A 25,000-nucleotide genomic window follows, 5' to 3' on the forward strand; every position below is an offset into this window, starting at 1 on the left:
CAAAATTTAGTGAAAAGGACGACAATATATTCCCAATATACTTTTCAAAGCACAGGTGCACATTATGAATGCATCAGGCTGTACAACGTCACAGTGAAAAATTAGACAGGACGTTCCTTCTTTAAATCCTTTGTTTCTTTGAGATCACTCAAGTCAGAAGGATGAATAAAGATTCAGTGGACCAATTCCTGGGAGAGATGTACATTACAAGAGACTGAATAGGCTGGGACAACATTTGCTGGAGTTTAGCAGCATGATAGTTGAGTGCATTGTTGTCAAAGTGTTCAAAATGGCAGATGCTGGAACGCTGTTCCGCTATGCTGAAGAATGTAGAACTGGAGTGTCAACGAGGAGTCAGTCACTTCAAAGGTTTAAGATATTATCTAAAATTTGCAAGAGGGACGCCACACTTGTGCCAGCTCACAAAGCTGAGCCTAATCTCACCCTGCTGCTCTCATTGCTCTTCAAAAAGAAAAATCAAGTATTCTAAGATTTAGTGTGAACTCCCATTTTGACCACTTTCAGGCTATGAGCACCCCCTCCTAATCTTTCTACCAATTTGTTCAAAATCTATGCCCCTGGTTTCTGATCTCGCCACTAAAATAAACAATGTCACCTATTTACCCCAACTAAATTTCACACAGTTGAATTAAATCACACCTATTTCAAAAGAAACAATCATATCCTATCTAATCTTTGCCCACAGTTAAGAGCTTCCATGCCTAAGAAAATTCCAAAACCTCTGCAAACTCTATGGACTATCAGAATTTAGGCTTGAAAACTGTAAAGGTCTTAGACCAGCAGCTCCCAAACTATGGATCATGTTTCCCAATATTGTCAGCAAAGTCACACTTGGGATGGCAAACATCTTCTAAACAGCAATGCAACCACGGAGAGAAAACCATGCAGAAAATCTAGCCTGTTTATTCCTTGCCTTTTAGGAAAATGAATCAATGTCTGGGAAAACAGATTTTTAATGGTGTGACTTTAATGAGTAATTGCTTTTGAGATGCCTATATGGATTCAAGTGCAAAGCTCACTACATAAAACTTCATGCCCACACAGCATTCTGGTAAAATATAAAGAAGCTTTGATGAGGGTGCAAAGGACAAAGTATAGAATTGCTATCGCAAAAGGAAACCTTTACAGCCAGGAATAAGAATAATCTACTAGGTAACTGCTTCAATGATTGCAAATATTCTGAGGGTTTAGGTGAATCTGGATCAAATGGACATATTCTTTTTGTTTTGCTTATATTGCCATATTTGAACTGAAAAACATTAACTGCACCCGTCTCCAAAGATGCTGCCAGATCAGAGTTTGTTGAGCACTTCACTTTTGCTAACCCATTGTTCTGTTAGTTTCCCTTCTTCACCCCACCAGTCCCCCAACCCAGTGCAAATTAAGAAAAATCCTTATTCATAAATCCCTCTGGGACTTCAAGTAATATTTTCTTGCAGCTGCTGAACCTAAAAACTCATTCTGGCCATGTGTGCATCTCCATGAACAGCCTTTGATCCACTATTCGTGCAAGAGCTTCAAATCACACGACTCTACTTTTGGGAACTCCTTCACTTATATTCTCCTTCCTTTAATGCTTTGATTTTCAACTTTCAAAGTCTCAAAACCTTTCTTTCCAATCAAATTATGGCCATTTTGAAGTCTTCACAGAATCTTTTTATTTTACTTTAAGATTTATTCTAATACAATTGTTGCTGACCAAATAAGATAGGAGAGTAGAGTAGGCTAGCCAATATATTATTTCAACACATTCATCATTGAAAACCTTAATCTTCCTGATAATTGGCACTGGGTATTTGCAGTTTTTTGAAGCTTTTTATTTTGAAAAGCAGAACAGAAAACTTTGATTCTTCATAACATTGAAATCCAATTTTAGCTAGACTAAATAATTAATTATCTTCAAAAATAAGTCAATTTCTTTTGAAGCTTGTGAACATCGCTTCTAAGTTTAGGAAAATGAAAACTATTAGGACTTTTCTAATTTACTCAAGTTAATATCCATAAAATCGATTTGATTGACTAGGACAGGTGCTCCTTATTTAGCATGGAGTTCAATACTTATTCAAAAGGGTGCTCTTGCGGTGTCCTGGTACAGCCCCTCACCCTGGACTGAGACACCCGGGTTCAAGTCCCACTTGTTCCAGAGGTGTGTAATAATATCTCTGAACAAGGTTGGTTAGAAAAATACTTATTCAAAGTGCTTCTACATACAAAAAAAAGTTACTAACTGTTGGAAAACTCATTGCCTCCGAGTTCCTATGCTAACTGCAACGAACAATTAGCAGGCTTCCACCAATACCATTACTTTAGGAGAATCAAAACAAAGTCTTGATTATAAACCTCACATACCAGTCTCTTGGGGAAAATAAGAATGCAGCAATGCTGGTAAATCCATTTTGTGGTTCTATTTGCTGGTTTTCCAAGACACTGCACAAGTTTTTTTTTTTAAAAAGAAAGACATATTAAAGATATTGAGACTGGGAAACAAAATATTTCTAATCAGATGTTTACCCAATTTACTTTAGTGAAATGCATTGCATAGCATCTCAAACTACGTTCAAAAATTTACACTTACCTGCAGATTTACGTTTTCGACCCCTTTTGCCTGTTTTAACCACCAGAGTTGGGTTCTGTTGTATACGACGTGTATACTTCCTCTTTTTTCTTATGGGTTCATTCTGCGAGAGGGCCATATCAGAAAGGTTAACACTGAGAGAGGTTGAAGTGCTGCATTCAGGAGTGCTGGTAGCCATTTTCCGACATTTTCGTCGCTTACGGCATGTGCCCACGTCACTGAAGGATTCATTGATTTGACAGGATTTTGCATGACGATATGGTCGGGAAAGTGGTTTTACTTCAGAATTTGATGCAGATTTTGGCTTCCTTCCCAGTTTTCTGCCACGCTTTCTACCAGGACCTGCAGTTAATTTGGCAGTATATGACTGATTGCGAGGAGTGTATCTTCTTTTTCCTGTGTGCTGGTTACCCATCTTTTTTGCAGTCTTGGATTTGCCTCTTTTGCCCTTGATTTGAAGTTTAAGCCGAGGTCTTCCTCTTCGTGGTCGTCTGGTTAAGGAAACAGAACACACCAAAATGACTTACACATGGGAATGATTCCTCTGTTTCAACTTTGCAGCAATCTGAGCAACCAAACTGAAGAATTTCCAGAAGACATTTGTTCAGATCCCACAAAACAGACATCATAATGCATGTGAATGGACTTAAGGCTATCCATAAGCTTGGACAGGAAGTTGGTTAGGTAGCAGTGTACAGAACAACAGGCATGGCATGCACACCAATTCCTGTAAGTAACTCAAAGTATTCCAGGGATTTTTTTTTTTTTTTTTTTTTTTTTGAGGGCCTCAGATATTCACTGGTAAATTAAAAGGTGACTGATGACACTGAAGTAGCACAGTAAACAGCACAGATGGAAGCATCAAGAAAATAGTGGCGGCCAGCAACAATGAGATTAAAGGAAAGCAGAAACAGCTGATATACAATTTGGAGTGCACACTAGGCCAACCTGTCGACAAGTTGATTGTTAAGAATCTGGCCTTGTCATGCAAGGATGGTGACCCTTAGTTTGACACAAACAAGTATCATGACAAGTTACCAGGAGTAAGGATGACTCACCGAGCTACTTACCTACTAAACTGGTAATGATTTCTTCTGAAAAATCATGACTTTGGTAATACCATAAATTTGAGTGCTGCTGTTGCAGTTTAGAGCCAATGAAGGCTGAAGGGGATGAAAACTTATTCTATGATGCAAAGATGAATCTTTGCTTTCCATAAAAAAGGAAAATGCATGGTATTCTACAGTTATAAAATTCTGGATTTCATAAAGAAATACCTCAGTCTCTGTAGATTTATCCCTTACTTCTGCCCCTGTTCAGACAGAAGTTTTAAAGTACAGAACAACCTGCCTTGGTGCAGTACATTTAAAAGTAGATTTTGACGCTAGAGATAAGGGTATGAACAAGCTGACCCAATTTTGGAGGAAGAACACAACTACTAGCCAGATATTTAATTAGTAATACAACAGGAAGCATCTATGGTTGCCTAATATGTAAATGCTAATTCTGTTGAAACATTAATTGTTAAATTCTTGTATCCCTTGATTCAACTAGTTCTAACTGACAGGATTATAGAACTTCATCTGCTCGAAATATTCAGAATTTCGAATGTGAAATTTGGGTCTTGTGTGCACATGCATCTTTATGCTGCAGGGACTGAAAGCATCAAATGTAATTCTATGCAGCCACTATTGGGACTAGCATTATATATTTGAGGAAAGCTTGATTATAACACTGGGCATACATTGCACAAAATTTGTAGAGTAATAACTTATGCAATAATGAGAAAATGTTTACAAGGATGTTTCAATTTGCATAACAAGGAGAGTTTAGAATTTGATATATTGGAGGGGAAGCCAATGGAGGAGCAAGGTGGTTTGCAGATGTGAGCGTATCATGCATAATGTTCGTATTAAACATATGCAACCCCATTTTCAAAAAACTACGTACACGTGGAAAAGTCATTAATGATGAACGCTACCTGTAATCACTGCAGCTAACAATTGGCACTTGTTAATAAAACAATTCCGGTGGAGCACTAAAAGTAATATCTACTGGAGTGCAATAAACACGCAGCTCTCTTCTCTCAGCCCACAGCTATTATTTAGCTCATCTCCACCTGATTGCATCCCCATGCATGCCCATCAACTTAATACAAGCTTGTTCAGAAAACCTACATGGGGACTCCAATTATCTAGCTCCACAAAAATCAATTTTCTTACAACTGCCAAGCTTTTTCAAAAGGGACATATTTCAACAACAGTAAGATTTTAAAGTGGATGGCACCACTGATTGGAAAATTAATAATTGAAATTAATTCAAAAATTAAACTGTTCTAGTACTTGCCCCTAAACCTGGGCAACAGTTGCCATCTGGGGGAAATAATGTTGGATAATCTTAATTTCTCTTGTGATGCATTTTCTTATCCCATTAAATGAACCTATACTTAAAATACAACAGAATGACTGCAAAATATCACATTATTTTACAATTAATACCTCTTTTCCAATTCAGTGGCTTCAATTTCATGTTGTTCCATTGTCCCCATTTGCTCATCCTCTGCTTCCATAAACTCCTCTTCCAATCGTTCCACTTTCGCCAGATCTTCCTCCTCACTGTCCAATGACGGTCGTTGTCTGGCCACTGGACGCCGAAACCGCTGCTTTGGTCTGCATTCAGGGCAAAACCAATCATCCTCTGGAATGATCTGAAAGAAAGTGGTAACTTTCAAAAAACTTGACTGAGTAGCCGAAATTTTATTTTGTATATAAATCTGCATTGTGTGTACAAACCTTAACCTTTGGCCTCAAACAGTACGTGTGGTGTCCTCTATCACAGCCATCACATAACAGCATGTTTTCTGCATCTCCTTTCTTGTGACAGATCTTGCAGCGAGCATTTAACAAAGATTTTGCCCACACAATGCTGCGATCCAATGTAGATAGATGAATGAAAACCTGAGCTAAGCTAGTACAAGCCACAAGCGACTCTCTCCAGCGATCTAGTAATGTCTTCTGTATTTTGCCACCATCACTAGCATCTAAAATGCAACATAAAACTGTTATTTAGGTCACTTATCAGAATATAAAACTAAAATTTAATTCACAAATTGTCTTTTCACAGAATACCAGCCATATTAACATGGTTTTGATATGTTGTACTTGCAGGTCCTATTACATAGCAGTTTCATTGAACAAGTGCTCACTAAGAGCATGTCAATTCTGAAATGACATCAAAAATGACTTCAACAGAATCTCTAGAATACAAAAGACTTGGAAGCCCCATTTTAAACAATAGCAGGCAAGAATTTTCTGAAGAATGTGAACATCAGACCTTTATGCTGAACAAGCTTGTCCTCTGTACCTATTGGTCCCCGTGAACTGCACAGCATTCCAAAATACTCTGCGTAGGCCATGTGCAAAGACTGAGCCCTTTGAGAACAACCAAACCAGGCTCAAACTTAAAAATAATTGGAGGCAATGTTGCTTTGTACTCAACACCCTGCCTGTCTTTCTATACCTCATATGGCAAACCACTTTCAAATTCTATTTCTCCATATTACAGGCATTTGGATGCCTCATGCTTTGTTTTCAACCCAAATATTTGCCATTCACCATCCTCATCACCAATCTTTGGTTGGAGAAGGATTAGCTCAAGTAGGCTGCAAATATTAAAACTGGCTCTCAGCTGGGTGTTTCAACCATTAGATTTAAATTGGTTAACTAGAAGGTTTAAAATCCAATTATACCTTTACATAAATGTATTTCCTTTAAAACACATTCATTTGCCTCAATTCATCCCCCATAAGTAATTCAGCACTGTTTCCTTGCTCTGTGGTAGAAACATACCAATTAAAGACATTCCATGCACACATCTTAGCAAAGTTCTATCCCTGTCAATAGCTTGGAATGTCTAATTTTAATCCCTGATGAGTTTTAAAGCTTGGTTTCTGTTATTCACTGCATTACATCATGCAGTGACCCCCTGCAACTCAACCATATATTTAACACTCCTTGGATAAGCACGCATGCATTCCAAAATAAAAATGTTTGTACAGTTTGCTTTTTTCTTGAATACCACTCAACACTGTTCTTCACCTTGAAATTTCTCTCTCCATTTTTCCATCCTCATTGGCAAAAGAGAGAATCAGAGATATAAACGAATACAACTGACTTATTTCAAACTCTCAAATATGTATTCCATTAAGGAAACAAAAAACCGAGTGATACAATATGAGTGGCTAAAGCTAAGGTTGATAGCAAATTTAAAGAAAACAAAAAAAATTATGAAAACCACATCAGTAATCTGGCCAATTATTTTCTTTGGTTTATCTTATAACTGTTCATCTATCTTTTGCGTAAATTGGGCTGAAAAAGTTTGATTTCATTCACAGATAATATATATCACTGTCTTGTTTAATTTTGTTTTGCTAAAGTCACTATATTGTGACTGAAACACTAATTCACTTGTTTAAAATGTAAACCCAGTGATTAGAATTGATTACTAACAGTCTGGGATTGGTTATTCCCAAAGTTCACTTAGGAACCACTGGTCAATTTGAGGGTCTTGGAAGGTTTTAATTCTGTGCTGTGAATATAGAAGCAAAAAAGCTGATTTGGTTTAACTGTCAGTCTGTGTCATAACACTATACAAGTTAGAATGAAGAGCCTGCCAGTATTGTAGCCAAATATGGGAAAATGAAATGAAAATGTAGCAAAGCAATTTCTGGTTGCAAGATATTCTGCAAAGGAATACAGATAAGTTAAGTGAGCAAAATTTGACTAATGAATGTGATGTAGAAAAATTAATGTTGTCATTCTCAGCAGGAGGAATAGAAAAACTGACTATTTAAATGCAGAGACACTGCAGAGTTCTATCATACAGCAAGACCCGGGTGCCCTTGTATGCAAATCAAAGTCAACATGCAGGGCAGCAAGTAACCAGGAAGACAAACAATGACAGCCTTTATTTTTATGTAACTTGAATGCTAAAACGGGAAGTCTTACTACAACTCTATAGTGTATTGGTGACAGCACACCTAGAGTATGACATACAATTTTGGTCACCTTGAAGGACTTGTTTGTATTGGAAGCAGCTCAGAGTAGGGTTGCAAGGTTGATTTCGAGGAAAAAGGGGTTGAGCCTGTAGATATTGGAATTCACAAGAGAAGTGATATTATTGAACCACATATAAAGAATCCGGGTGGCCTTGACAGGATAGATATTGAAAAGACGTTCCACCTTGAGACAAATCTACACATGGAGTGTGGATGCAGAGGTGTTTTCACTTGGAGAGACTAGAACCTAAGCGCACAGCCTCAAAGTGAAGGGATGACCCTAAAGAACTGAGATGAGGGATTTATTCAGCCAGAGGGTGTGAATCTGTGCAACCCACTGCTGTAGAAGGCTGTGGAGGTCAAGTCATTGAGTGTCGTTAACTCAGATTAATGGGTTCTAGATTAGTAAGGAAATGGGCTTGAGAAACATCAAACATGATTTACTGGCAGAACAGACTCAATGGGCCAAAATAGCCTCATTCTGCTCCTACATCTTATGGCTATAACTTCAAAATAAGGGGGCTCCCATTTTAGAGAGAGATGAATAGCAATTTCTTCTGAGGGTCACAAATCTTCTGACTTAAACCGATTTTTGATCTGCAAGTGAGGGGTTGTGGGGGCAGGGGCATAAGTGGAATTAAGGCTACTAAAAACAAGACATCAGCCATAAATCTTATTGATTGACCAACTCCTTATGTTGCAGAGATAAGTGATCCAGGGATTATATCAGTAGTTGTAGAAACACCTGTTCATCTTCCTGACTGGAACTTCTTTAAACTAGATTCCTACATGTGAATTTCTACTGAACAACCAAGCATCTCAGTGCACTGGTATGCTTCTGGCTGCCCTGGTTTTCCACTGGTAACTGCCAAATACCAGTTTCAGTGCGCCACACAAATAGGTTGTGCTTCCTCGTGATCAATGACTGTCTTCTCCTGAGCTCAGCAGGTGCAGGATGGCCATGTTCTGAAATATGTCAGCTACAAATCTCAGCTTCTCCTATGTAGTACCTCTTGCCACTCCCCAAGCTCAGAAACTGAGCTCCAGTATTTGGTAGTACTTACTACTTATGTGGTAACTAAATAGTGTGTTGCATTCAAGTCACATTCAGCAATCCTGTCATATTAATAATACTTGAAATACTTGTTTAATTTTAAAGTAATTGACCTGTTTAATTAACACTAAAGCACTAATTAATTGAATACTTAACTAACTTGGAACTATTGCTCCTCTTGATCTTGTGACACTAGAGTATTGTTTTAACGGAGTAGCATTTTCATTTTTACATGGAACCTTTCTCCACTCCCACCCCCTTTTTGATTCTCAGCTAAAGTCCAAGCATATAGCACTATGTAGTCCAGACATGAATCTACATTATAGCTCCCTGGTGACAGAAGGCTTACATTTCTGTTCAACTTGCATGATTACATTAATGCTGCATATTAAACAAATTCACAAAGCAACAAAAATCATGAAGACAACCATGCCATGTCAGAGCTCAGAAGTGAGTTCTTAACATGTTCAAAAGGACCTGTATGCACGGTCAGCCACAAAACCAATATGCCAAAAACAATGTTAACAGATGTCCAGTGCAAATAGTTCATTTTTTTAATGTATTAACTTGATGAATACAGTTCAGTTAAGGATTGTAACCACCATTCGCTGAAATTTTAACAGTAAACAATGGCTACATATGTGACAGTGACAAGACAGTACCATCCAAAAATAATCTTCCAATCAGCATGTCTGAAAAAAGTTAGATTACCATTCTAGTTGCAAAATGGATTTCTCACATTTTACCTCCCTCTGAACATGCAGCATTTTGGTGCCATTATCTATGGATGGCCTAACAACCACCTCCTCACTGACCAACCCACACTCACTGGTACTGGCTTCATCCCTGCCTCCTTGACCTGTCCGTCTTCTCTCCACTGTCGGTTCCACTATCCACCTTCCATCATTGCCTCCCCCTCTATTTATTTCAGAGTCCCCTTCCCCCACCCCCATTTCTGAAGAAGGGTCCAGACCCAAAATGTCTTTTGTGCTCCTCTAATGCTGCCTGGCCTGCTGTGTTCATTCGGCTCCGCACCTTGTTATAACAAAATGAAGGAGTCTATTTTACTTTCATTTGCAAGCAACCAAACACTTCAAAGCCTCATTAATGAATGCTTATTACAGTTGCAACTTTCCATTGCCAAGTTTAAGCAAAACATTTATACTTCAACATTTTTAGCATTCTTAGCTAGTGACTCAATACATTTGAAATACACACCATCTTTTTCACTGAACTGATCTTCATCTCTCTTTTTCTTATCATCTTTCCTCTTTTTATCTTTCTGTTCTTTTTTTAGATCATCGGAATCTCCTGTTTGAAGTTAAAGCATTTCAAAATTTAAGAAAGTTTAATCATGTTAAAAGTCAAAATGCAGAACTTAACTAACCGCAGTAACCGGTCTGCTGATTTGAATACCATTCAGTTAAATTAGCAGTACAGATCTTTACAGTATAGCTGAAGATTCAGATACGATGCACGATAATGTTGATACTATATAACAAAAACCTTTACATAGTCTTAATACATTAAGTTAACTGGCTTTGCAACTTAGGCATTCCATCAAAAGCTGGGAGATGTATTGGAGTTGAGTGTTCAGAAATTAAATATTTGCATCATTTCTGTTAATCAGAATTCCGTAATGCATGTTATTTTATGTAAAACAATACATAGTACTATCAACTTGAATTTACAGAAAACGTTTTCTTCTGACTTGCAATTGCACAGAAGCTATCTTGCTCAATTATTTACCAAGCATTATGAGATTGGATTAGAAGACTTTTTTTAAACTGTGGAAGCCTTTCAGCCTGGTTTAATTTCATGAGGATGCAAACTGGTATATAATTCCCTAAAGATGCATGAATATGAAGGGCTTAGAAACTTTAGTTAGTGCAGCTGTCAAACCAAAGTCTGTGTTTTATATTTAAATTATTCATACGAAATATTTTGTCAAGTCATCAGCTGCAATACTGTGTGCCGTTTTGATTTCTTTCAATGGTAGATGACACAAGTTTTATAAAGACTGCACAGAAATGACCACTAAATTCCCAATTTGAAGCATCCAAATCACCAAAGATTTAAAAACCCGTTAGAACATACAAGAGAAGCATTGTTGAGAGATGGTCTGATCATTATTCTGAAGAGCCAATTAAGTAATAAGTTACGAGTTAACAGTCACAATTTTAAGTTGTGCAAGGCCAGAACCAGAATAGACAACAGGTGCTGGTTCCTGTCCCAGAGAAATGTGGATCCCTGGATCAAGTTACCTGCTCTGTTGATCTCTATCTTATAGGGCTGGGAGTCAAAGCTCACGTCAAGAATGCATGAGACTACAAAAGTCATAGAAACACATTCCACACTATTCGACTGAAAGGGAGAGGCAGAACACACCATGCTTAAATGTTTAAAGGAATAATGACTTGTTCTAAAATCAGGAAAGAGGAAGACGTGATACGAAAGCATAAAATTTTTTTTAGCAAAATACAAAAAGTAGTCCATTGTTGGGCCAGAATCCAGAATTTCACTGTCATGTTGAGTGATTCAATCAGCACTCTCCAAATGTGGGTTAAATTGACAGGGTGCCATCAGGGTATTGTGAAATTAAGCTCAGGTTAAACTGATGGCTATCAAAGAAAATCAGCTTTAACAGACACTCCAAAAGTATAAAGAACGCAAGGTGTTTAAACAGTCATTTATAAAGTCATATCTTAACTAAGAACTGCAGTTCAAAAGCTTAGGAGCAATTATCTATACAAACAGCACTGAATGAATATTAATGCGCCACAGGAACAGTTTCATATCCAACGTGATCCTGCTCCCTTTGGAAGGGCCACTTCAAACATAAATACAGTTGTATTTAGCAACTTTCTACTGATAAGCAAAAGCCATCTTCCAAAATGATGCACCAGTTTCTGTAAATATCACTGCGATATCCTGATAAAGGCATCAACCTTTACTATTCCCAACTGAAAAATAAGTGCAGTGTTAGCCTTCAATTGTATTTTGTTATACCGCAACAGAAAAAATGACTGATAAAAGTAATTATCTTGGGCATCCCTTGCAAGTCCCCGGTAAACTTGTTAACGGTATGTGATTCCAGTTTTTAAAATCAGTGACTTAGGCAAATTGAAGATTTGAAAAAGAAACAAGTTGTTCATTGAATTTTTAAATTAAAATACCAACCCAAAGGTGGCTTTAGGAACTTGCGCTCGATTCCCTGCTCCAACTGAAGCAAAGCAATAGCCAGGTAACGCACCACAGAGTTTACGTGCTGTGGAGTACTGGTGCTGGTGGACGTGGAACTTTTCATTTCGGTCTTGGAATCCAAGGGCCTGAATCATAAACCAAAAATTATTAGTCAGTGTCAGCCTATCACAAATTTTTTGAGCACCATATTGCAAAACACATTAATTAAATTTGATTAGCTTAAGGGGAAGTCATGGCTGCATGGTGAGTGTGGGCCCAGCAGCAAAGAGATGGCACCTAAAGGGGAGCGACTCCTACATTTGTGGGTCTGGCGCAGGTGGAGGTGAGGTGGTGAAGGTCTCCCTTGAGGCTAGGTACAGGCATGGACTGGGTCACAGACTGATATTCTGAACTTTTTATTTGTCTATTTTTCTAATCTATTCCTATGATCTATAATATTGGACCCTTTATTTCTTTAATTTCCTAATTTTTTTTTGTTTCCTAAGAATTTAAAATAAGTATCTATACCTAGGTAACTTCGTACCTGAGATGGTGCATGTACCCAAGGTGTACTGCATCCTGTACGTTTCACTGTACTCATTTGAGTACAAACAATAAAGCTAAATCAATTCATGTTTTATTTTGTAATGTTATGTCAGTGTAAAAAGGTATAAGTGAGCCTAAAAAAACTGAACATACTTAGTTAAGAGCTTAACACATGTTCACCACAACAAAGCTCAATGCATATGCTTTAAGAACATGAAATAACAGGTCTGTAAAAAAATGCAGAATAACTGAATTGTGATACTAGTCTGAGGAGAACAGGGAAAAATCACAACACTGGAGAGCATAGTGAAATTCTTTGCCAAGGCAGCAATTCAGCCTGAATTGGAAACATTTGAAGTATAGTGAAAGCAATAATCAGACTATTAGATCAACGTCATTCTGCTAATCCAGAACTCCACAGGTTTCAGGAAACCCACAAATGTTTTATTTAATAGAACCCCCCAAAATTTCTCAACATTTCAATACAAGTAAACATTACAAAAACACATCACTTGAAGAGACATTGTCAAATATGTTAAGATGACGAGTTAGGCTCGCACCAGGGTGCACCTGTGCTTGCCGGTCACGCCATGCAATATTTCAGATATGCTCAATCCGATGTTACTCAATTGAAATGGAAGGAAAGAATAGTGACCCTCTAATTCTTGACTTCACTTATTAGAGGACAAGTATTCAGGCAGAATTTCAACTCAAAACATGTTTATTATACCTGTCTTTAGAGTTATATCTATTGTTCATGCCTTCAACGTCTTTTGCTTCTTCCCCCTCGAATTTAACAGTTCCATTTTCTTTAAAACCATTTTCTAGTATTCGAATACCATTTTGTGCAGAAGTTGCTCCAGTCAACAATTCATACTGTTGAGTTTCTAATGCTTCTCGCCAAGCATATCGCTCCATCACCTGCTCAAAGAAATGTTTGTTTGGCATTCTACTTCAAACAAATGAATATACTTGTTGCAGGCCAAGGTCACAACTCAGGTCTTTAGATATAAAATTTAGTAATGAAAATTAATGTACACCACAAAGTATGATTGGAGGAAGCACATGTACGTTGTAAATTTCCAAAACTGGATACACTTCCTTTTGTCACAGCTCCTCTAAATTTTAGATCTACGCATAACTAAAACACAGCTGAACTACCCATAAATGCACTTAACTCTCCAGTTCCTAAGTGACTAAGTGAGATTACCAATTGCTTTCCAAAGCAAGCTCAAGCTCCAATGACAAACTTGAAACAAAAACTGGTTTGCAGTAAATATGGTAAAATATTTTTCAAAAAGAAAAAGACATGTTTTACTTGATACATCGTCCTATGCAAACCTCTCTTCTTTAGGTGAAAGCTCTGTCATATATTGTGGTCCTGCAGTTTAAACAAATATGCAGCTCCACATATTTAAATTCCAAATGAAATTTAAATTCCAATTTTCTCCACATCCACTCCTGAAATGCCATGTTTGGAAAAAGTTGACATCTGTCTTTTTATTCTTGATTTCACTCATTTTAAGTTGTCCTGTCCCTACAAAGTCTATTGCTCATTACTTTTGTTTCCCACCCCCCTTTCCACCCATTCCATTCTCCATTATAGCTATCCCACATTTAAACTCAAATGTATTTACACAAAACAGTGTGCTAAACGAAACATAATCAGTGAAAATCACTTTCCTATACAAAGCCATGAATGTGGATGTTCTTGATTTTTAACTTTAATATTAAAACTTTAAATCATTAATGTTGTTTGCCAACTTGTAAGAAGTGGGTAAACTGGATTTTTGAACAAGACTTCCACCTTAGCCTTCCTGCTCACGACTTGAACTTCACGAAGTCATGGACTAGGATGGTAGTGGGAGAGAAGCAGCAACCTGTTTTAAAAATGACTGAGCGTGCTCAGTCGCTGTGCTAAAACAAGGAGTCAGACTAATTCAGGGATCATAATTTATCAATTTTACTAACATTACAACATGGAGTAAAAGAGGGGACACCTCTTCCCAAAGCCTGTAAGCCTATTTACCAGCTTTCTCTTCATTAGCTTTTCTAAAATTCAACTGAGAACTCAACTGGCAATGTGCTCCCGCAAATCAATATTTACAATGAATACAAAAGAGGAAAGGGTGAAGCTAAGGATTCAACTAGTAAGTAGCATAAGAAACTTTGATCAGGTTTGTTTCAAGTTATTTAAGAAAATTGCACAGAAAATACCCTTTAAACAAAATTCTCAACAGATAATGAAAAGAATTCCGAACTCGGTAATAGCATTTCATTCCGATAAAATAATGCATACTTTTATTCCTCCAAGAGTTCCTTGCCAGGTTCGATCTTCAATATCCAGCAACAGATCCTTCAATCGCAATTCAAGTTGCTTCTCAGCAGATATTAGGGAAGTGTCATGTGTGGTCGGAATGCCTTTTGAAGTATTTCGAACATTCTTGCTCTCCTCTGGAGCCTTATCTGCAAGTCAGTATTGTATTGGCTTGATGTGTGCTATCCATATTAGCAAACCATTCCATTATCCCCTCCACCCTATCTCTTCAACATTCATCTGCCCCAGGTGCAAGATAACATTGCTTCTTGAAGAAAATAAATGTTCAACCCTACCCCAACAACACCATCACAAATCAGTGGATCCATTTACATACTAAAACAACTAAACTGTTGTAGCTCTGCATCTGTAAAATCCCAGTATTAAAATCAGAAAAATAAATGAAAATAGTGGACACATTAAGGCATTGCACATTTACTTCATAAACTGGATGATATTATACAAGGTATAATGAAGCAAGTACTCCCATAAAGAAATCTGAGCTCATTAGTTATCACTCACTAAGCACCTACAGGATTACTGGTCAAGAAGAGACTATTTAAGTTCTCTGTAAGGAGGTTGACGAGTGACCCTATAAAATAACAAGGGGCATGGATAAGGTGAATATCAAAAGGTCTTTTTCCCAGGGTGGGGACAGTTCAAAATTAGGGAGCATATTTTTAAGATGAGACAAGTAAGATTTAAAAAAAAAAAAAAGGACCCAAGGGGCAAATTTTTCCACACAGAAGACAGTTTGTACGTGGAATGAAGTGCCAGAGGAAGCGGCAGATGCAGGTACAACTACAATGTTTAAAAGGACATCTGGACAGACGCAGTCCATTCTGCTACATGACAGTTGCATTCTTGTGCAACATTGCTTTATCAAAAACTGTGCTACAGAAATAACAGGGCCTATGAGAAAAGTGGCATTAGGAGCAGATCACTCAAATAATAAAAAAACACCCATTCAAAAGCCTAACATGAAGGATAGCACAATTTGAGTAAATGTTCAAATTATACCTTATAATGAAATAGAAGTAAATTTAACGCTTTACATAGAAAAATGTTAAGACAACTTGATTTGGGGCGGGGGGAGGGGGGCATGGTCGTACTGTACCTCAAAGCACTTCGCGACAAAGCCCGTGAAACGATCAGGTGATGTTAACGCCTACTCCTCCGTGCACCAATGGAATTGCGTTATATCCAACCTTTTATAAATAGTGCTTCCCTATTTGTCAATTACGTTACAGCCAATTCACGTTGATGGAACATGTACAGTCGGTTCTGCTTTAACATGAGTAGGAAAGGTTTAGAAAGGGAGATGTGCCAAACACAGGCAAGTGGGAGCAGTTTGGTTAGGGGTAACTTGGTCAGCATAGAAGAGTTGGACTGAAGGGCCTGTTTCTGTGCTGTATGATTTTATGACTCTAAGTTGTTTGAATGGGTGACATTAATATACAACACTGAATGCAGCTTTTAGCTGCAGTTTTCACTTTTGGTAATTTGGTTATATAACCAAAGATAACAGGATTACATTTTAAAAAGATCTAAGTTTTCAGAATGAGGCTAGCCATTGAAATCTGAACATTACGCAGCTAGACAAAAAAGGACCATTTAAAAAATTCATGTTTCACCATCAGACAAATAACCCATCACATGTAAAAGCTAGAACAAAACTGCAATAAAAAAATCAATCAGTGCGGCTGCCCTGAACATAGAAGCCTTATTCTAAGTAACTGAAATGCCATAGGCACAATTTTTTTCTCACAAAATAAAAAAATGCTAATAGAGAATTACAAATTACCTCAAATTTTGATTACTCTTACTCTGCTTATCAAAAAGTACCCACTCATTCTGTTGCTTTTCAAAAGGTAAAATGAAAATGCATAGTATTTCAGTATTGCTAAAAGAGACACTGTTGAAGCTTTTCACCTTGTACTCATCAGAACAAACTGAAAGAATACCAATTTAAGAGAAACCAACACTTGTACAATGTTAATTGACAGTGCTAATTTTTGAGGCATTATCATGGAGAAAACATTAATTACCAGGTTTGATGTACATTGAAACAGGCAGGAGGACTCCAATTAGTCAGGGTATTGCCCTGAGAAATCAACCAGCAAACAGCCATCACCTCTCTTTTTGGGTCAAAACAGGTACAGATGTGTGCATCTTTTCGTTTGCAAAGAACAGTGCCCTGTGTATGAATACTTAGCTTCTAGTACACAAGTGTACAACGCTATGCTGGACTGACAATCCTAAATTGGTCAGTTTAATCTTCACAGATTGAAGATTATCCAGTAGATGTTGCCCAATGAATAATTGCAACTAATTTTGGACACTTGTTAATTTTGGGAAGCTATAGGTACAAATCAATAGCTTTCTTGTTGCATACGGACCAAGGGATGCGCTATTTCCTATGACCTTTCAGTCTACACAATGTATTACCTCCATTCCCGACATCAACCAGCACTGAAACTCATATCTTTAACACTGTAATAGGCACAATGCCTTTTTGGCTTGAAAGCAGCAGCCTATTAGCAGCAAACACCATTCTTATTACTACATGGTAATAGCAAAAGACAGCTGGCTTCACCTATTGCTCAAAATTTTCAAATACCCCACTATTCTAACATAAACCAAGAGACTGGGCACCTTTCAGGACTTGTTTGAACAAGTGCACCATGTTGCTACTGTGCAACACCACAAGAGGATGCTGCCATCAAGGCAAAAAAAAATCCTGCCTAACACAAATGGAAAATGTAGTATGTGATTTACAGTGCTGGTGTGATGCCAGGTATGCAGGCTATATGTCCAAAACCAGTAGATTGTATCAGACATCGCAACTCTTTGGCTGATTGTTCCAAGTATGCACTGGTTAGTCATGGTCAGTACTTTCCTTGCTGTAGTTTACAATATTTGGTGCAATTCCACAATAGGATAAGGCAGCAAACATGGTCCAGCATAAGAGAAGTATTAAACTGACAACCAATTTAGGACCAGCCATGTGCTGTACTTGGATATACTAGAAACTATATTTAATACTACACAGGGCCTTGCTGTTTAACGGAAAGAGCATGCAGACTAAATGCCACCACAGTGACTCAAAATGAGCAATGGTATTTGCTGGTTCATTTCTCAGGGCAATGCCAAGAGCAGGGTCAAGCTGCCTGGGTTAAATTTAAACAAAGCCAGCAGTTTGTCAATCATCAACTTGGCATTCACCATGACAATACCTCTATCAATTAGAATCCATGTGCCAAACAATTAGCACCCTCCTCTCAGTATAAAGTATTGTTTTCCCCATTTAATTGGTAAGCTTGCTAAAGGCCCTGATGAAAGCAAGTCAAAAAGCTTCAACAAAAAGGCATCTTTTTCAGCAATGCTTAAGTACTGTACCACCAAGCCCCAGTAACAATATTGACGCTGACCTGTAAGAATGTGTTGAAGCTAAATAACTGCCATTATAATAAAAGGCATTACCTGGAATGTTGAATCTTTCCACAGGAAAGTTAGTAAGCAACTCAGTTAATCGGACTTTCTCCTGGAGAAGAGTTTCTTTCAAAGAGTTCTCTCTATTTCCCCTTGAGTTAAGTGCTTCAATCAGTTGATTTAATTGTTCTGGTGATGAGTAAAAACACCATCGATTTGGCTTGTTTACTGGCCTGTGCAACTCTGCTGTACAATTGGGATCAAGAATTTGGTCCTGGTTTGAGGTAGATGGCTGCAATGATTGCCAAGGAGAAACTGAAGAGTTTTGGTCCTGAGAAACATTTCTGTTATGTGGCTCATGCTGTTTTGGGTCCATCTTCCCTGACGCTCTGTTCCCTGAGGATTCACTGCCTTGTGGTTTATCATAAAGTTTGTTTCCCTGAGACTCTAAGTTCTCACTTAGAGTTTTGACTGGACAAGGCTGCAACATGTCCTCCATCAAACCTTCATAGTCTTCCTCCACAAACAAGCCAGGCACAGAGTTTAAGACCCAATACCTACGGTACAAACGGTCACGCCCCAAAGGAAGAATATTGGTGCAGGATGTAGCATTTTGAATTTTCCCTCCAAGTTCTTTCTCCTTTCTCTGCTGATCATGTTTCAAAGCTTCTTCTTCCTCTGGAGTTAAGATTTCTTTCCTCTCCACCACAGATTCTTCAATTTCTTCGTGATTCTGGACACTTTTAAACCCAACTTGAGTTTTCTTTCCTATGTATACACACAAAAGTTAAAAAGCTTCTAATAAAACTCAAAATACACAGTCCCAACAGATTGAATGACACATTATAGCAAGGAGGTACCATTCGGCATAATGCCCACCCTTAATTTCATCAACTAAAGTTCTAACTATTCCTAAATCACAGAAATGCCTTTTTCTTATCCTATTTTAAATTTCCCTTTCAAACAAGTGGCCAATTACAAAAAAGTGCCATGCGTATTTACCATGCATATATAGATTTGCTGCAGTGCAAGTACTTTTAAAACTGAACTTAAAACATTTTCCTAGGCATGTCAAAGTGGAAAAGGAAGCATCAAGACAGGAAATAGTTATTTGATTTTCAACCTTTTTGATTCTTTTTACTTGATCCCAATTCTTCCTCATCTTCTGTTGCTGTATCATGGCCTCTCTCCTTGTGAACAGACTCGCGGCTCTCTGTGCTGGTATCGAGTTCTTCCTGAGTTGTACCCTCTTCACTTCAAAAGAAAAATACATATTTACAAGGAAGTAACCAAAAAGCCTTTATTATCTTCCCATACTAATGTTTTCTTCTTCCTGGAGTACTGTACTAGTCACATTTCATTTGGTGAACACAAACAAACATCGCTCGTTATAAGTAACATATCAGAGGAATAGATAAGCCTGCCCTGTGATTACATAAATTTCTGATCTTGGGTCTCAACTCCAATTTCTTGCATGGTGCCCAAAACCTTCAATTCAATGAAGAGTTCATAAATCCATATTACAGCCTCAAATAGTCAAAAAATCCTGTCTCCTCTTCCTTTCCCACAATCCAGAGCTCCAGCAACACCAACTACAATAGTGATTTACTCGTACTTTTCAATTCACTGTTCAAAATGTAGTCTCTCCTCTACAACAGCCTAGTTCAATTTGCATCACCCAGAGTCAGAGTCAGAGTCAGTCATTTGCCATTTTAACTGACCACCTTGCTCCCACCCCAATCTTTCTTCCAGTGGCTTGCTCCAGTCTTTCAATGAAGGTTAAATACAAGCTCTGGGAACCTATCCACTTGGTACTGTAACTTCCAATACTCAGTTGTTTCAAATTCATATGGGCATCACTGGACCAGGATTTGTTTCTCTCCTTTCATTCCCCTCAAGGTGGTGATGAGCTGCCTACGAGAAATGCTGCAGACCATTTGAAGTACGTACTCCTACAAAAGTGTTCGAGGGTGATTGTACTGTGTGTCACTGCGTCAAAAATCAATGTACTTCTGTTGTCGTTTCCCATGCCTAGGTTAGCAACAGGTGGTCCATCCGGTTTCACTCGTTTGAAATCTTTTGCCAGTTTGATGCAACTGAATGGTCTGCTAAGCCACTTCAGATAGCAGTTAAAAGTCAACTACATTGGGCAAGGACAGGAAAATAGAGCAATCTCCTTCCTTTAAAAGAGAGTTCAGAATTCCAGAGTTTACCGATTTCATATTCCACCATATGACCTTCTGAATTACTTGTCCAATGACAATGTCACTAAGGCCATTTGCCTACCCACCAACAAGATCAGATCATAACCAATGTTCCCTCTGAGCTGCAAGGCCCACAGTTGTTCATATTCTGCTGATTAGCGTGCCAACACTAACTTCAAATTCTGGAAGTCACTGCTGCACACAGACTGGAGTATGGAAACATCTGTGGAGATGGGAACAGAGTTAATGTTGAGTCCAAGAAGATTTTTTTCAGAACTCTCTCCACAGATGTTGGCAGGCCTATCGAGTTTCTCCAACACATCTCTACTTGGCAAATCACTGGATGAGACCAATTGAATTCACTACATATCTTGCACACTTTTCTAAAGGTGACATGTCCTGATGTAACAAAATATTAGTTTCACTCCACTCTGTGCAGATGCTTCCAGATTGCGGAGTTTCTCTGGTAGAATCTGTTTTAACTTCCAATTTCCAGAATCTCAAATATTTGACTTTTATTCCATCCAATTCATTTTCATGAGATGATAGTAGTTACGAGCAAGAACATGTGATTTCTCCTCCTTAAGGAGGTTACGCCTTGCTGGATTAGAATTGGAAATCAAGTCCCCCAATTTGCCTGGAGTCATCACAGAAGTTAAATTTTATAGACCCACAAATTCCCCAGTTTACTTGTTGCTTACACTCAAGTTGACAAAGCACAGATGAGGTCTTTGTAATCAATTCAAATCAATGCTCAAAATTTCCTCTAACACACTTTTGAGCAGAGGGCAAGACTGGAAAGGCTGTGGTCTGTGCCCAAAAGGCTTGCAAAGACATTCTTTTCACTGATTAGATTACTGCTTCTAGAGCTTCCTTTTCTATTTTCACTTGTTTGCAGGAGGCACAGAGAACTGATTCACAATTATAAAGCTGTCAGATTTATTTACAGTCACAGCTTGTACAACTGATGAGAGAAAATAAGCTGTTTGGAGGCTTGTGTTGCCTTTTTACTACAAAGCAAAGACATCTTCCCTTCCAGAAGTTGAATGGCCTCTGCCCAAACAAACACACCCGACAGCCATTCAACTACCGGGGGAGTCATAGCTGTCAGCAGGTCAGGACATACCAGCCCACAGACAAGCTACTTATTGTGGGCCAGAGTTTCATTCTTACATACCCTTTGCACCAGCACATCTACAAACCTACTCTTTACTATGTGAACACAGCATTGTGAACAGCACTTGCAATGAGTAGCAGGTTACTTGTCATTAACAAGTGCAGCAATTTTAAAAGCCTTGGCTTTTAAAACAGCCCTTTTTATCATTGATTGTGGACCGAAACGGGTAAAGGCAAGATTTTTATAATACACTAAACAAAGCTAGTAAGCACAAATCCTGGTTTAGGCTCTGCACTTATTTGGGTGAGGTACACAAAAACACTGCTTAATAGTTAGATTAGTTTGTTACCCCTCCCCCAAACAGATCTTAGTGACATATTCACTGCAATAAAAAAGTTAAACACTTCAATGTTATAGCTCAGTCCAAATTATTTGTCACTATGAAATAAGAGTGAAGTAAAATAACAATTATGTACCCCAAATCTACGGAGAAAAAAAAATTAACAAACAGGATAAATCTTAAAACCAAGAGATGGAGTAGAAATAGAATCAGGAGCATGGTCAAAACAGGACAGTCAGATTTAACATTTAAAAAAAAACAAAGTAAGAGCTTCCAACAAGCTCAATTTCCAACAACCATAAATAGTCATATTCTAGTTGCACGGACTTTCTCCGATACTTCACAAAGGACCCAAACGGCTAAGATTGTTTTTGACTGTGCGCTTGAGATCAATGCTAGCTTTTATAAATTAATCCATGAGAAATCACCTACTACTCAATTACAGAAGCAACCACAGTGGTCTAACTTCAAGTTAGAAAATCTTTGCTTCAGGTAAGAGGGGCCATATTAATTCAGTTCACTAAACCACTTTGTGGGAAGACACTTATGACAATAATCATAAATGTACAGTAGAGTTGAAAAGAGTAGTGGAGCTCTAGTGTCCCCACCTCTGAGCCAGGTGGTTTAGGTTCAAGAACAGCCAACTCCATGGGTTGGTCATAATATCTGAACAGGTCAGATTTAAGAGTAGACCACATCACTAAGCTGTTGCTCAGCAGGAGTTATTCACCTACTCTCTGCTCAATTCCAAGACACCAAAAAAGTCTCAGCCTTCAATTATTTTCAAATGGATTGAAAAGTTTTTGGGCTGACAAAGACAGGTGGGATAGCAAGTCATGAGATGACACAAACATTCAGGGAACAGAAAACAGAGAAGTTAAGCTGATGGGCAAAAATTTGGCAGATGTAATGAGAAAATGTAGGTTTTGCACTTCGGTGAGAAGCAGCGAGGAATGGTTATTTAAATGGGGAAAGACTACTAAAAGTTGCAGCAGATAGGGATTTGGAGCCCTAGTGCATGAATTTTAAAAATCTAGCATCCAAGCTCAGCAGGCAATTAGGAAGACAAATACAACACTGGCCTTATTTCAAAAGGGAATGGGGTATAAAAATACTGAAGTCTTGCTCAATCGACACAAGCAACCAGTCAGATCACAATTTGAATATTGTGAACAGATTTTGGGCCCCTTATCCGAGGAAAGATATACTGGTGTTGGAGGTAGTCCAAAGAAGGTTAACAGGCTGATCGTAGTTATGAAGGAATTTTATTAGAGTACGTGGGTTTGTACTCATTGCAGTTTAGGAGAATGAGAGAAGACTTTACTGAAAGATTCTTACAGGGTATAACCAGAGAGATGCAAAGACGTTATCCTTTGTGGGAGAATCTAGGACTAGTTTCAGAACAGTGACCCCATTTAAGACAAACAAGGAGGAAGTTTTATTTTAAGATTTGTGAATCAATGGAATTCAAGGGCTGACAAGGTTGAGTCGCCAAGTACATTCACGACCAAGACAAAGATTTGAAATCAGGAAAGGAATCAAGAGTTAATCGAGCAAGTGGAGTTTAGATTATCAGCCATGATCTCACTGAATGTCAGTGGACACCTGTTTAATAGCCTACTTCTGCTCCTGTCCTATGGTCTCTGGAGTAGACAATTCAAAATATTTTCAAGCTTCTATCGGAATGAAGAAATTTCTCATTTAAGTTTGAGATGCTTGCACCCTTATCTTCAGAATCTGCCTCCACATTCTTAATCTCAGTCAGGAAAAATACACCCTTCTTGCTTTCACAGTCAAGTACCTTGAGAATATTGTATGTTTCCAGACTTCTCACATTCTTCTAAACTGGAGAGAAGACAGCATTTCATAAGACAGCCTCCTTAGCCCATGAGCCAATCTTCTGAACTTTACTGGCCCACGTCCAATGCAAGGACACTGTCACGGGTAGCCCTAACAGAACTGCACAAAATGGCTAACTAACTCAGCAGAACATGGCTGACAGTAGACAGAACGCTTTGGGAAAATACTTTCTTAACATAGTCTCAGCAAGTAGAGTTTAATCAAGATTGTTTAATCAAGGTTACTGGCTGGGATGGAATGCATAGCTGCAATTTCTTAGACAGGTAACAATATTTTACACTACATAATTATTTCGAATTATTTAATCAACCTGTAACAATATTAAGTGTAGGTTTTAGTTAAGATTCTTCACATAATCATAGATTCCATAACAGCTATGGTCGACATATGTAGAAAAAAAGAAGCACCAAAAGAAAGGATTCAAACCAGTTTCAGGCAATAGAAATGACTGCCCTTATCATTAAAGTCTGTGAAAACATCATGACCATGGTGGGGACCACCAGCCTGTCCATCTCTAAGAGCCTGTATCAGAGAGCCAACCACAGAGGCACTGCTAACCAATCGCATCAAAGCTGGGGGTGTGCTCTAACTTTTAGCTATATACAATGTGACGTTTTTTGTACCTTACTGAAAATAAAATCTGAAGCTGTAACAAAGTTGTACCGAAGTAAAGTTGTACCCGAATCTACCACCAGACTTCGACGGTCATTGGAAAATATGAAATCTAACAGCTATCCTGCTTTAAACACACAAGGCAGGGGCTACACGCAGTACCAAAGCCCTTGCTACTGCAAGATTTCATTCATATACTCGGTTAGCGCAGGCTGATGTGGGTCAGTTGTATGAATGCAGTTTCTTTTAAGACAGAAAAGAAAGTCATCTGGAACAGGGACAAATGCCTAAGAAAACATATGACTGCAATTGAGTGCCCAGAAAGAGCTTTGTTACATTAAATGATAGAATGTTTATAACACACCAGATAAAACATTTTTAGCTACTGAGTACAGTTCAGAAGGGTGAACAATTTCTCCCAGAAGAATCAAGCTTTTAGGTCATAGTGGCCAGTCACCCTAGCCAAGGGATAGGGAAACAGCATTGAGAATAAAGGTCAGTGTATGAACCATCCAGTTTGCAAACAGAAAACTTCCACTTCTCTTGCTCCCTCTTGTGTGGTGAGGTAGAAGTCCATTCCTCGTAGATTACTACACTCTCCTACGTGCTGCATAAGCTGCTCTGTCTGCAATGGGTGAAGGAAAGAATTCCACCTTCAGAGGAACTCAAAAAGGGCGGATCCA

The 25,000-nt window shown here is 38.3% G+C and overlaps 1 protein-coding gene across 1 annotated transcript in view; it reads right to left on the minus strand.

Moving 5' to 3' along the window:
• The window catches only part of baz1a (bromodomain adjacent to zinc finger domain, 1A), a 65,191-nt gene that overhangs the window by 8,743 nt on the left and 31,448 nt on the right, over positions 1–25,000 (minus strand). Inside the window, exons 16-24 of the mRNA XM_048600426.1 lie at positions 19,308–19,438; positions 18,236–18,952; positions 14,735–14,901; positions 13,166–13,356; positions 11,887–12,035; positions 9,925–10,017; positions 5,389–5,636; positions 5,095–5,303; positions 2,597–3,087 (exon numbers count right to left, since the gene is read on the minus strand). Of these exons, the coding sequence (XP_048456383.1) occupies positions 2,597–3,087; positions 5,095–5,303; positions 5,389–5,636; positions 9,925–10,017; positions 11,887–12,035; positions 13,166–13,356; positions 14,735–14,901; positions 18,236–18,952; positions 19,308–19,438 (2,396 nt within the window). The remainder of the gene's footprint in view (positions 1–2,596; positions 3,088–5,094; positions 5,304–5,388; positions 5,637–9,924; positions 10,018–11,886; positions 12,036–13,165; positions 13,357–14,734; positions 14,902–18,235; positions 18,953–19,307; positions 19,439–25,000) is intronic.

Source organism: Rhincodon typus, chromosome 8, assembly GCF_021869965.1.
Source record: "Rhincodon typus isolate 14 chromosome 8, sRhiTyp1.1, whole genome shotgun sequence".
NCBI lineage: Eukaryota > Metazoa > Chordata > Chondrichthyes > Orectolobiformes > Rhincodontidae > Rhincodon > Rhincodon typus.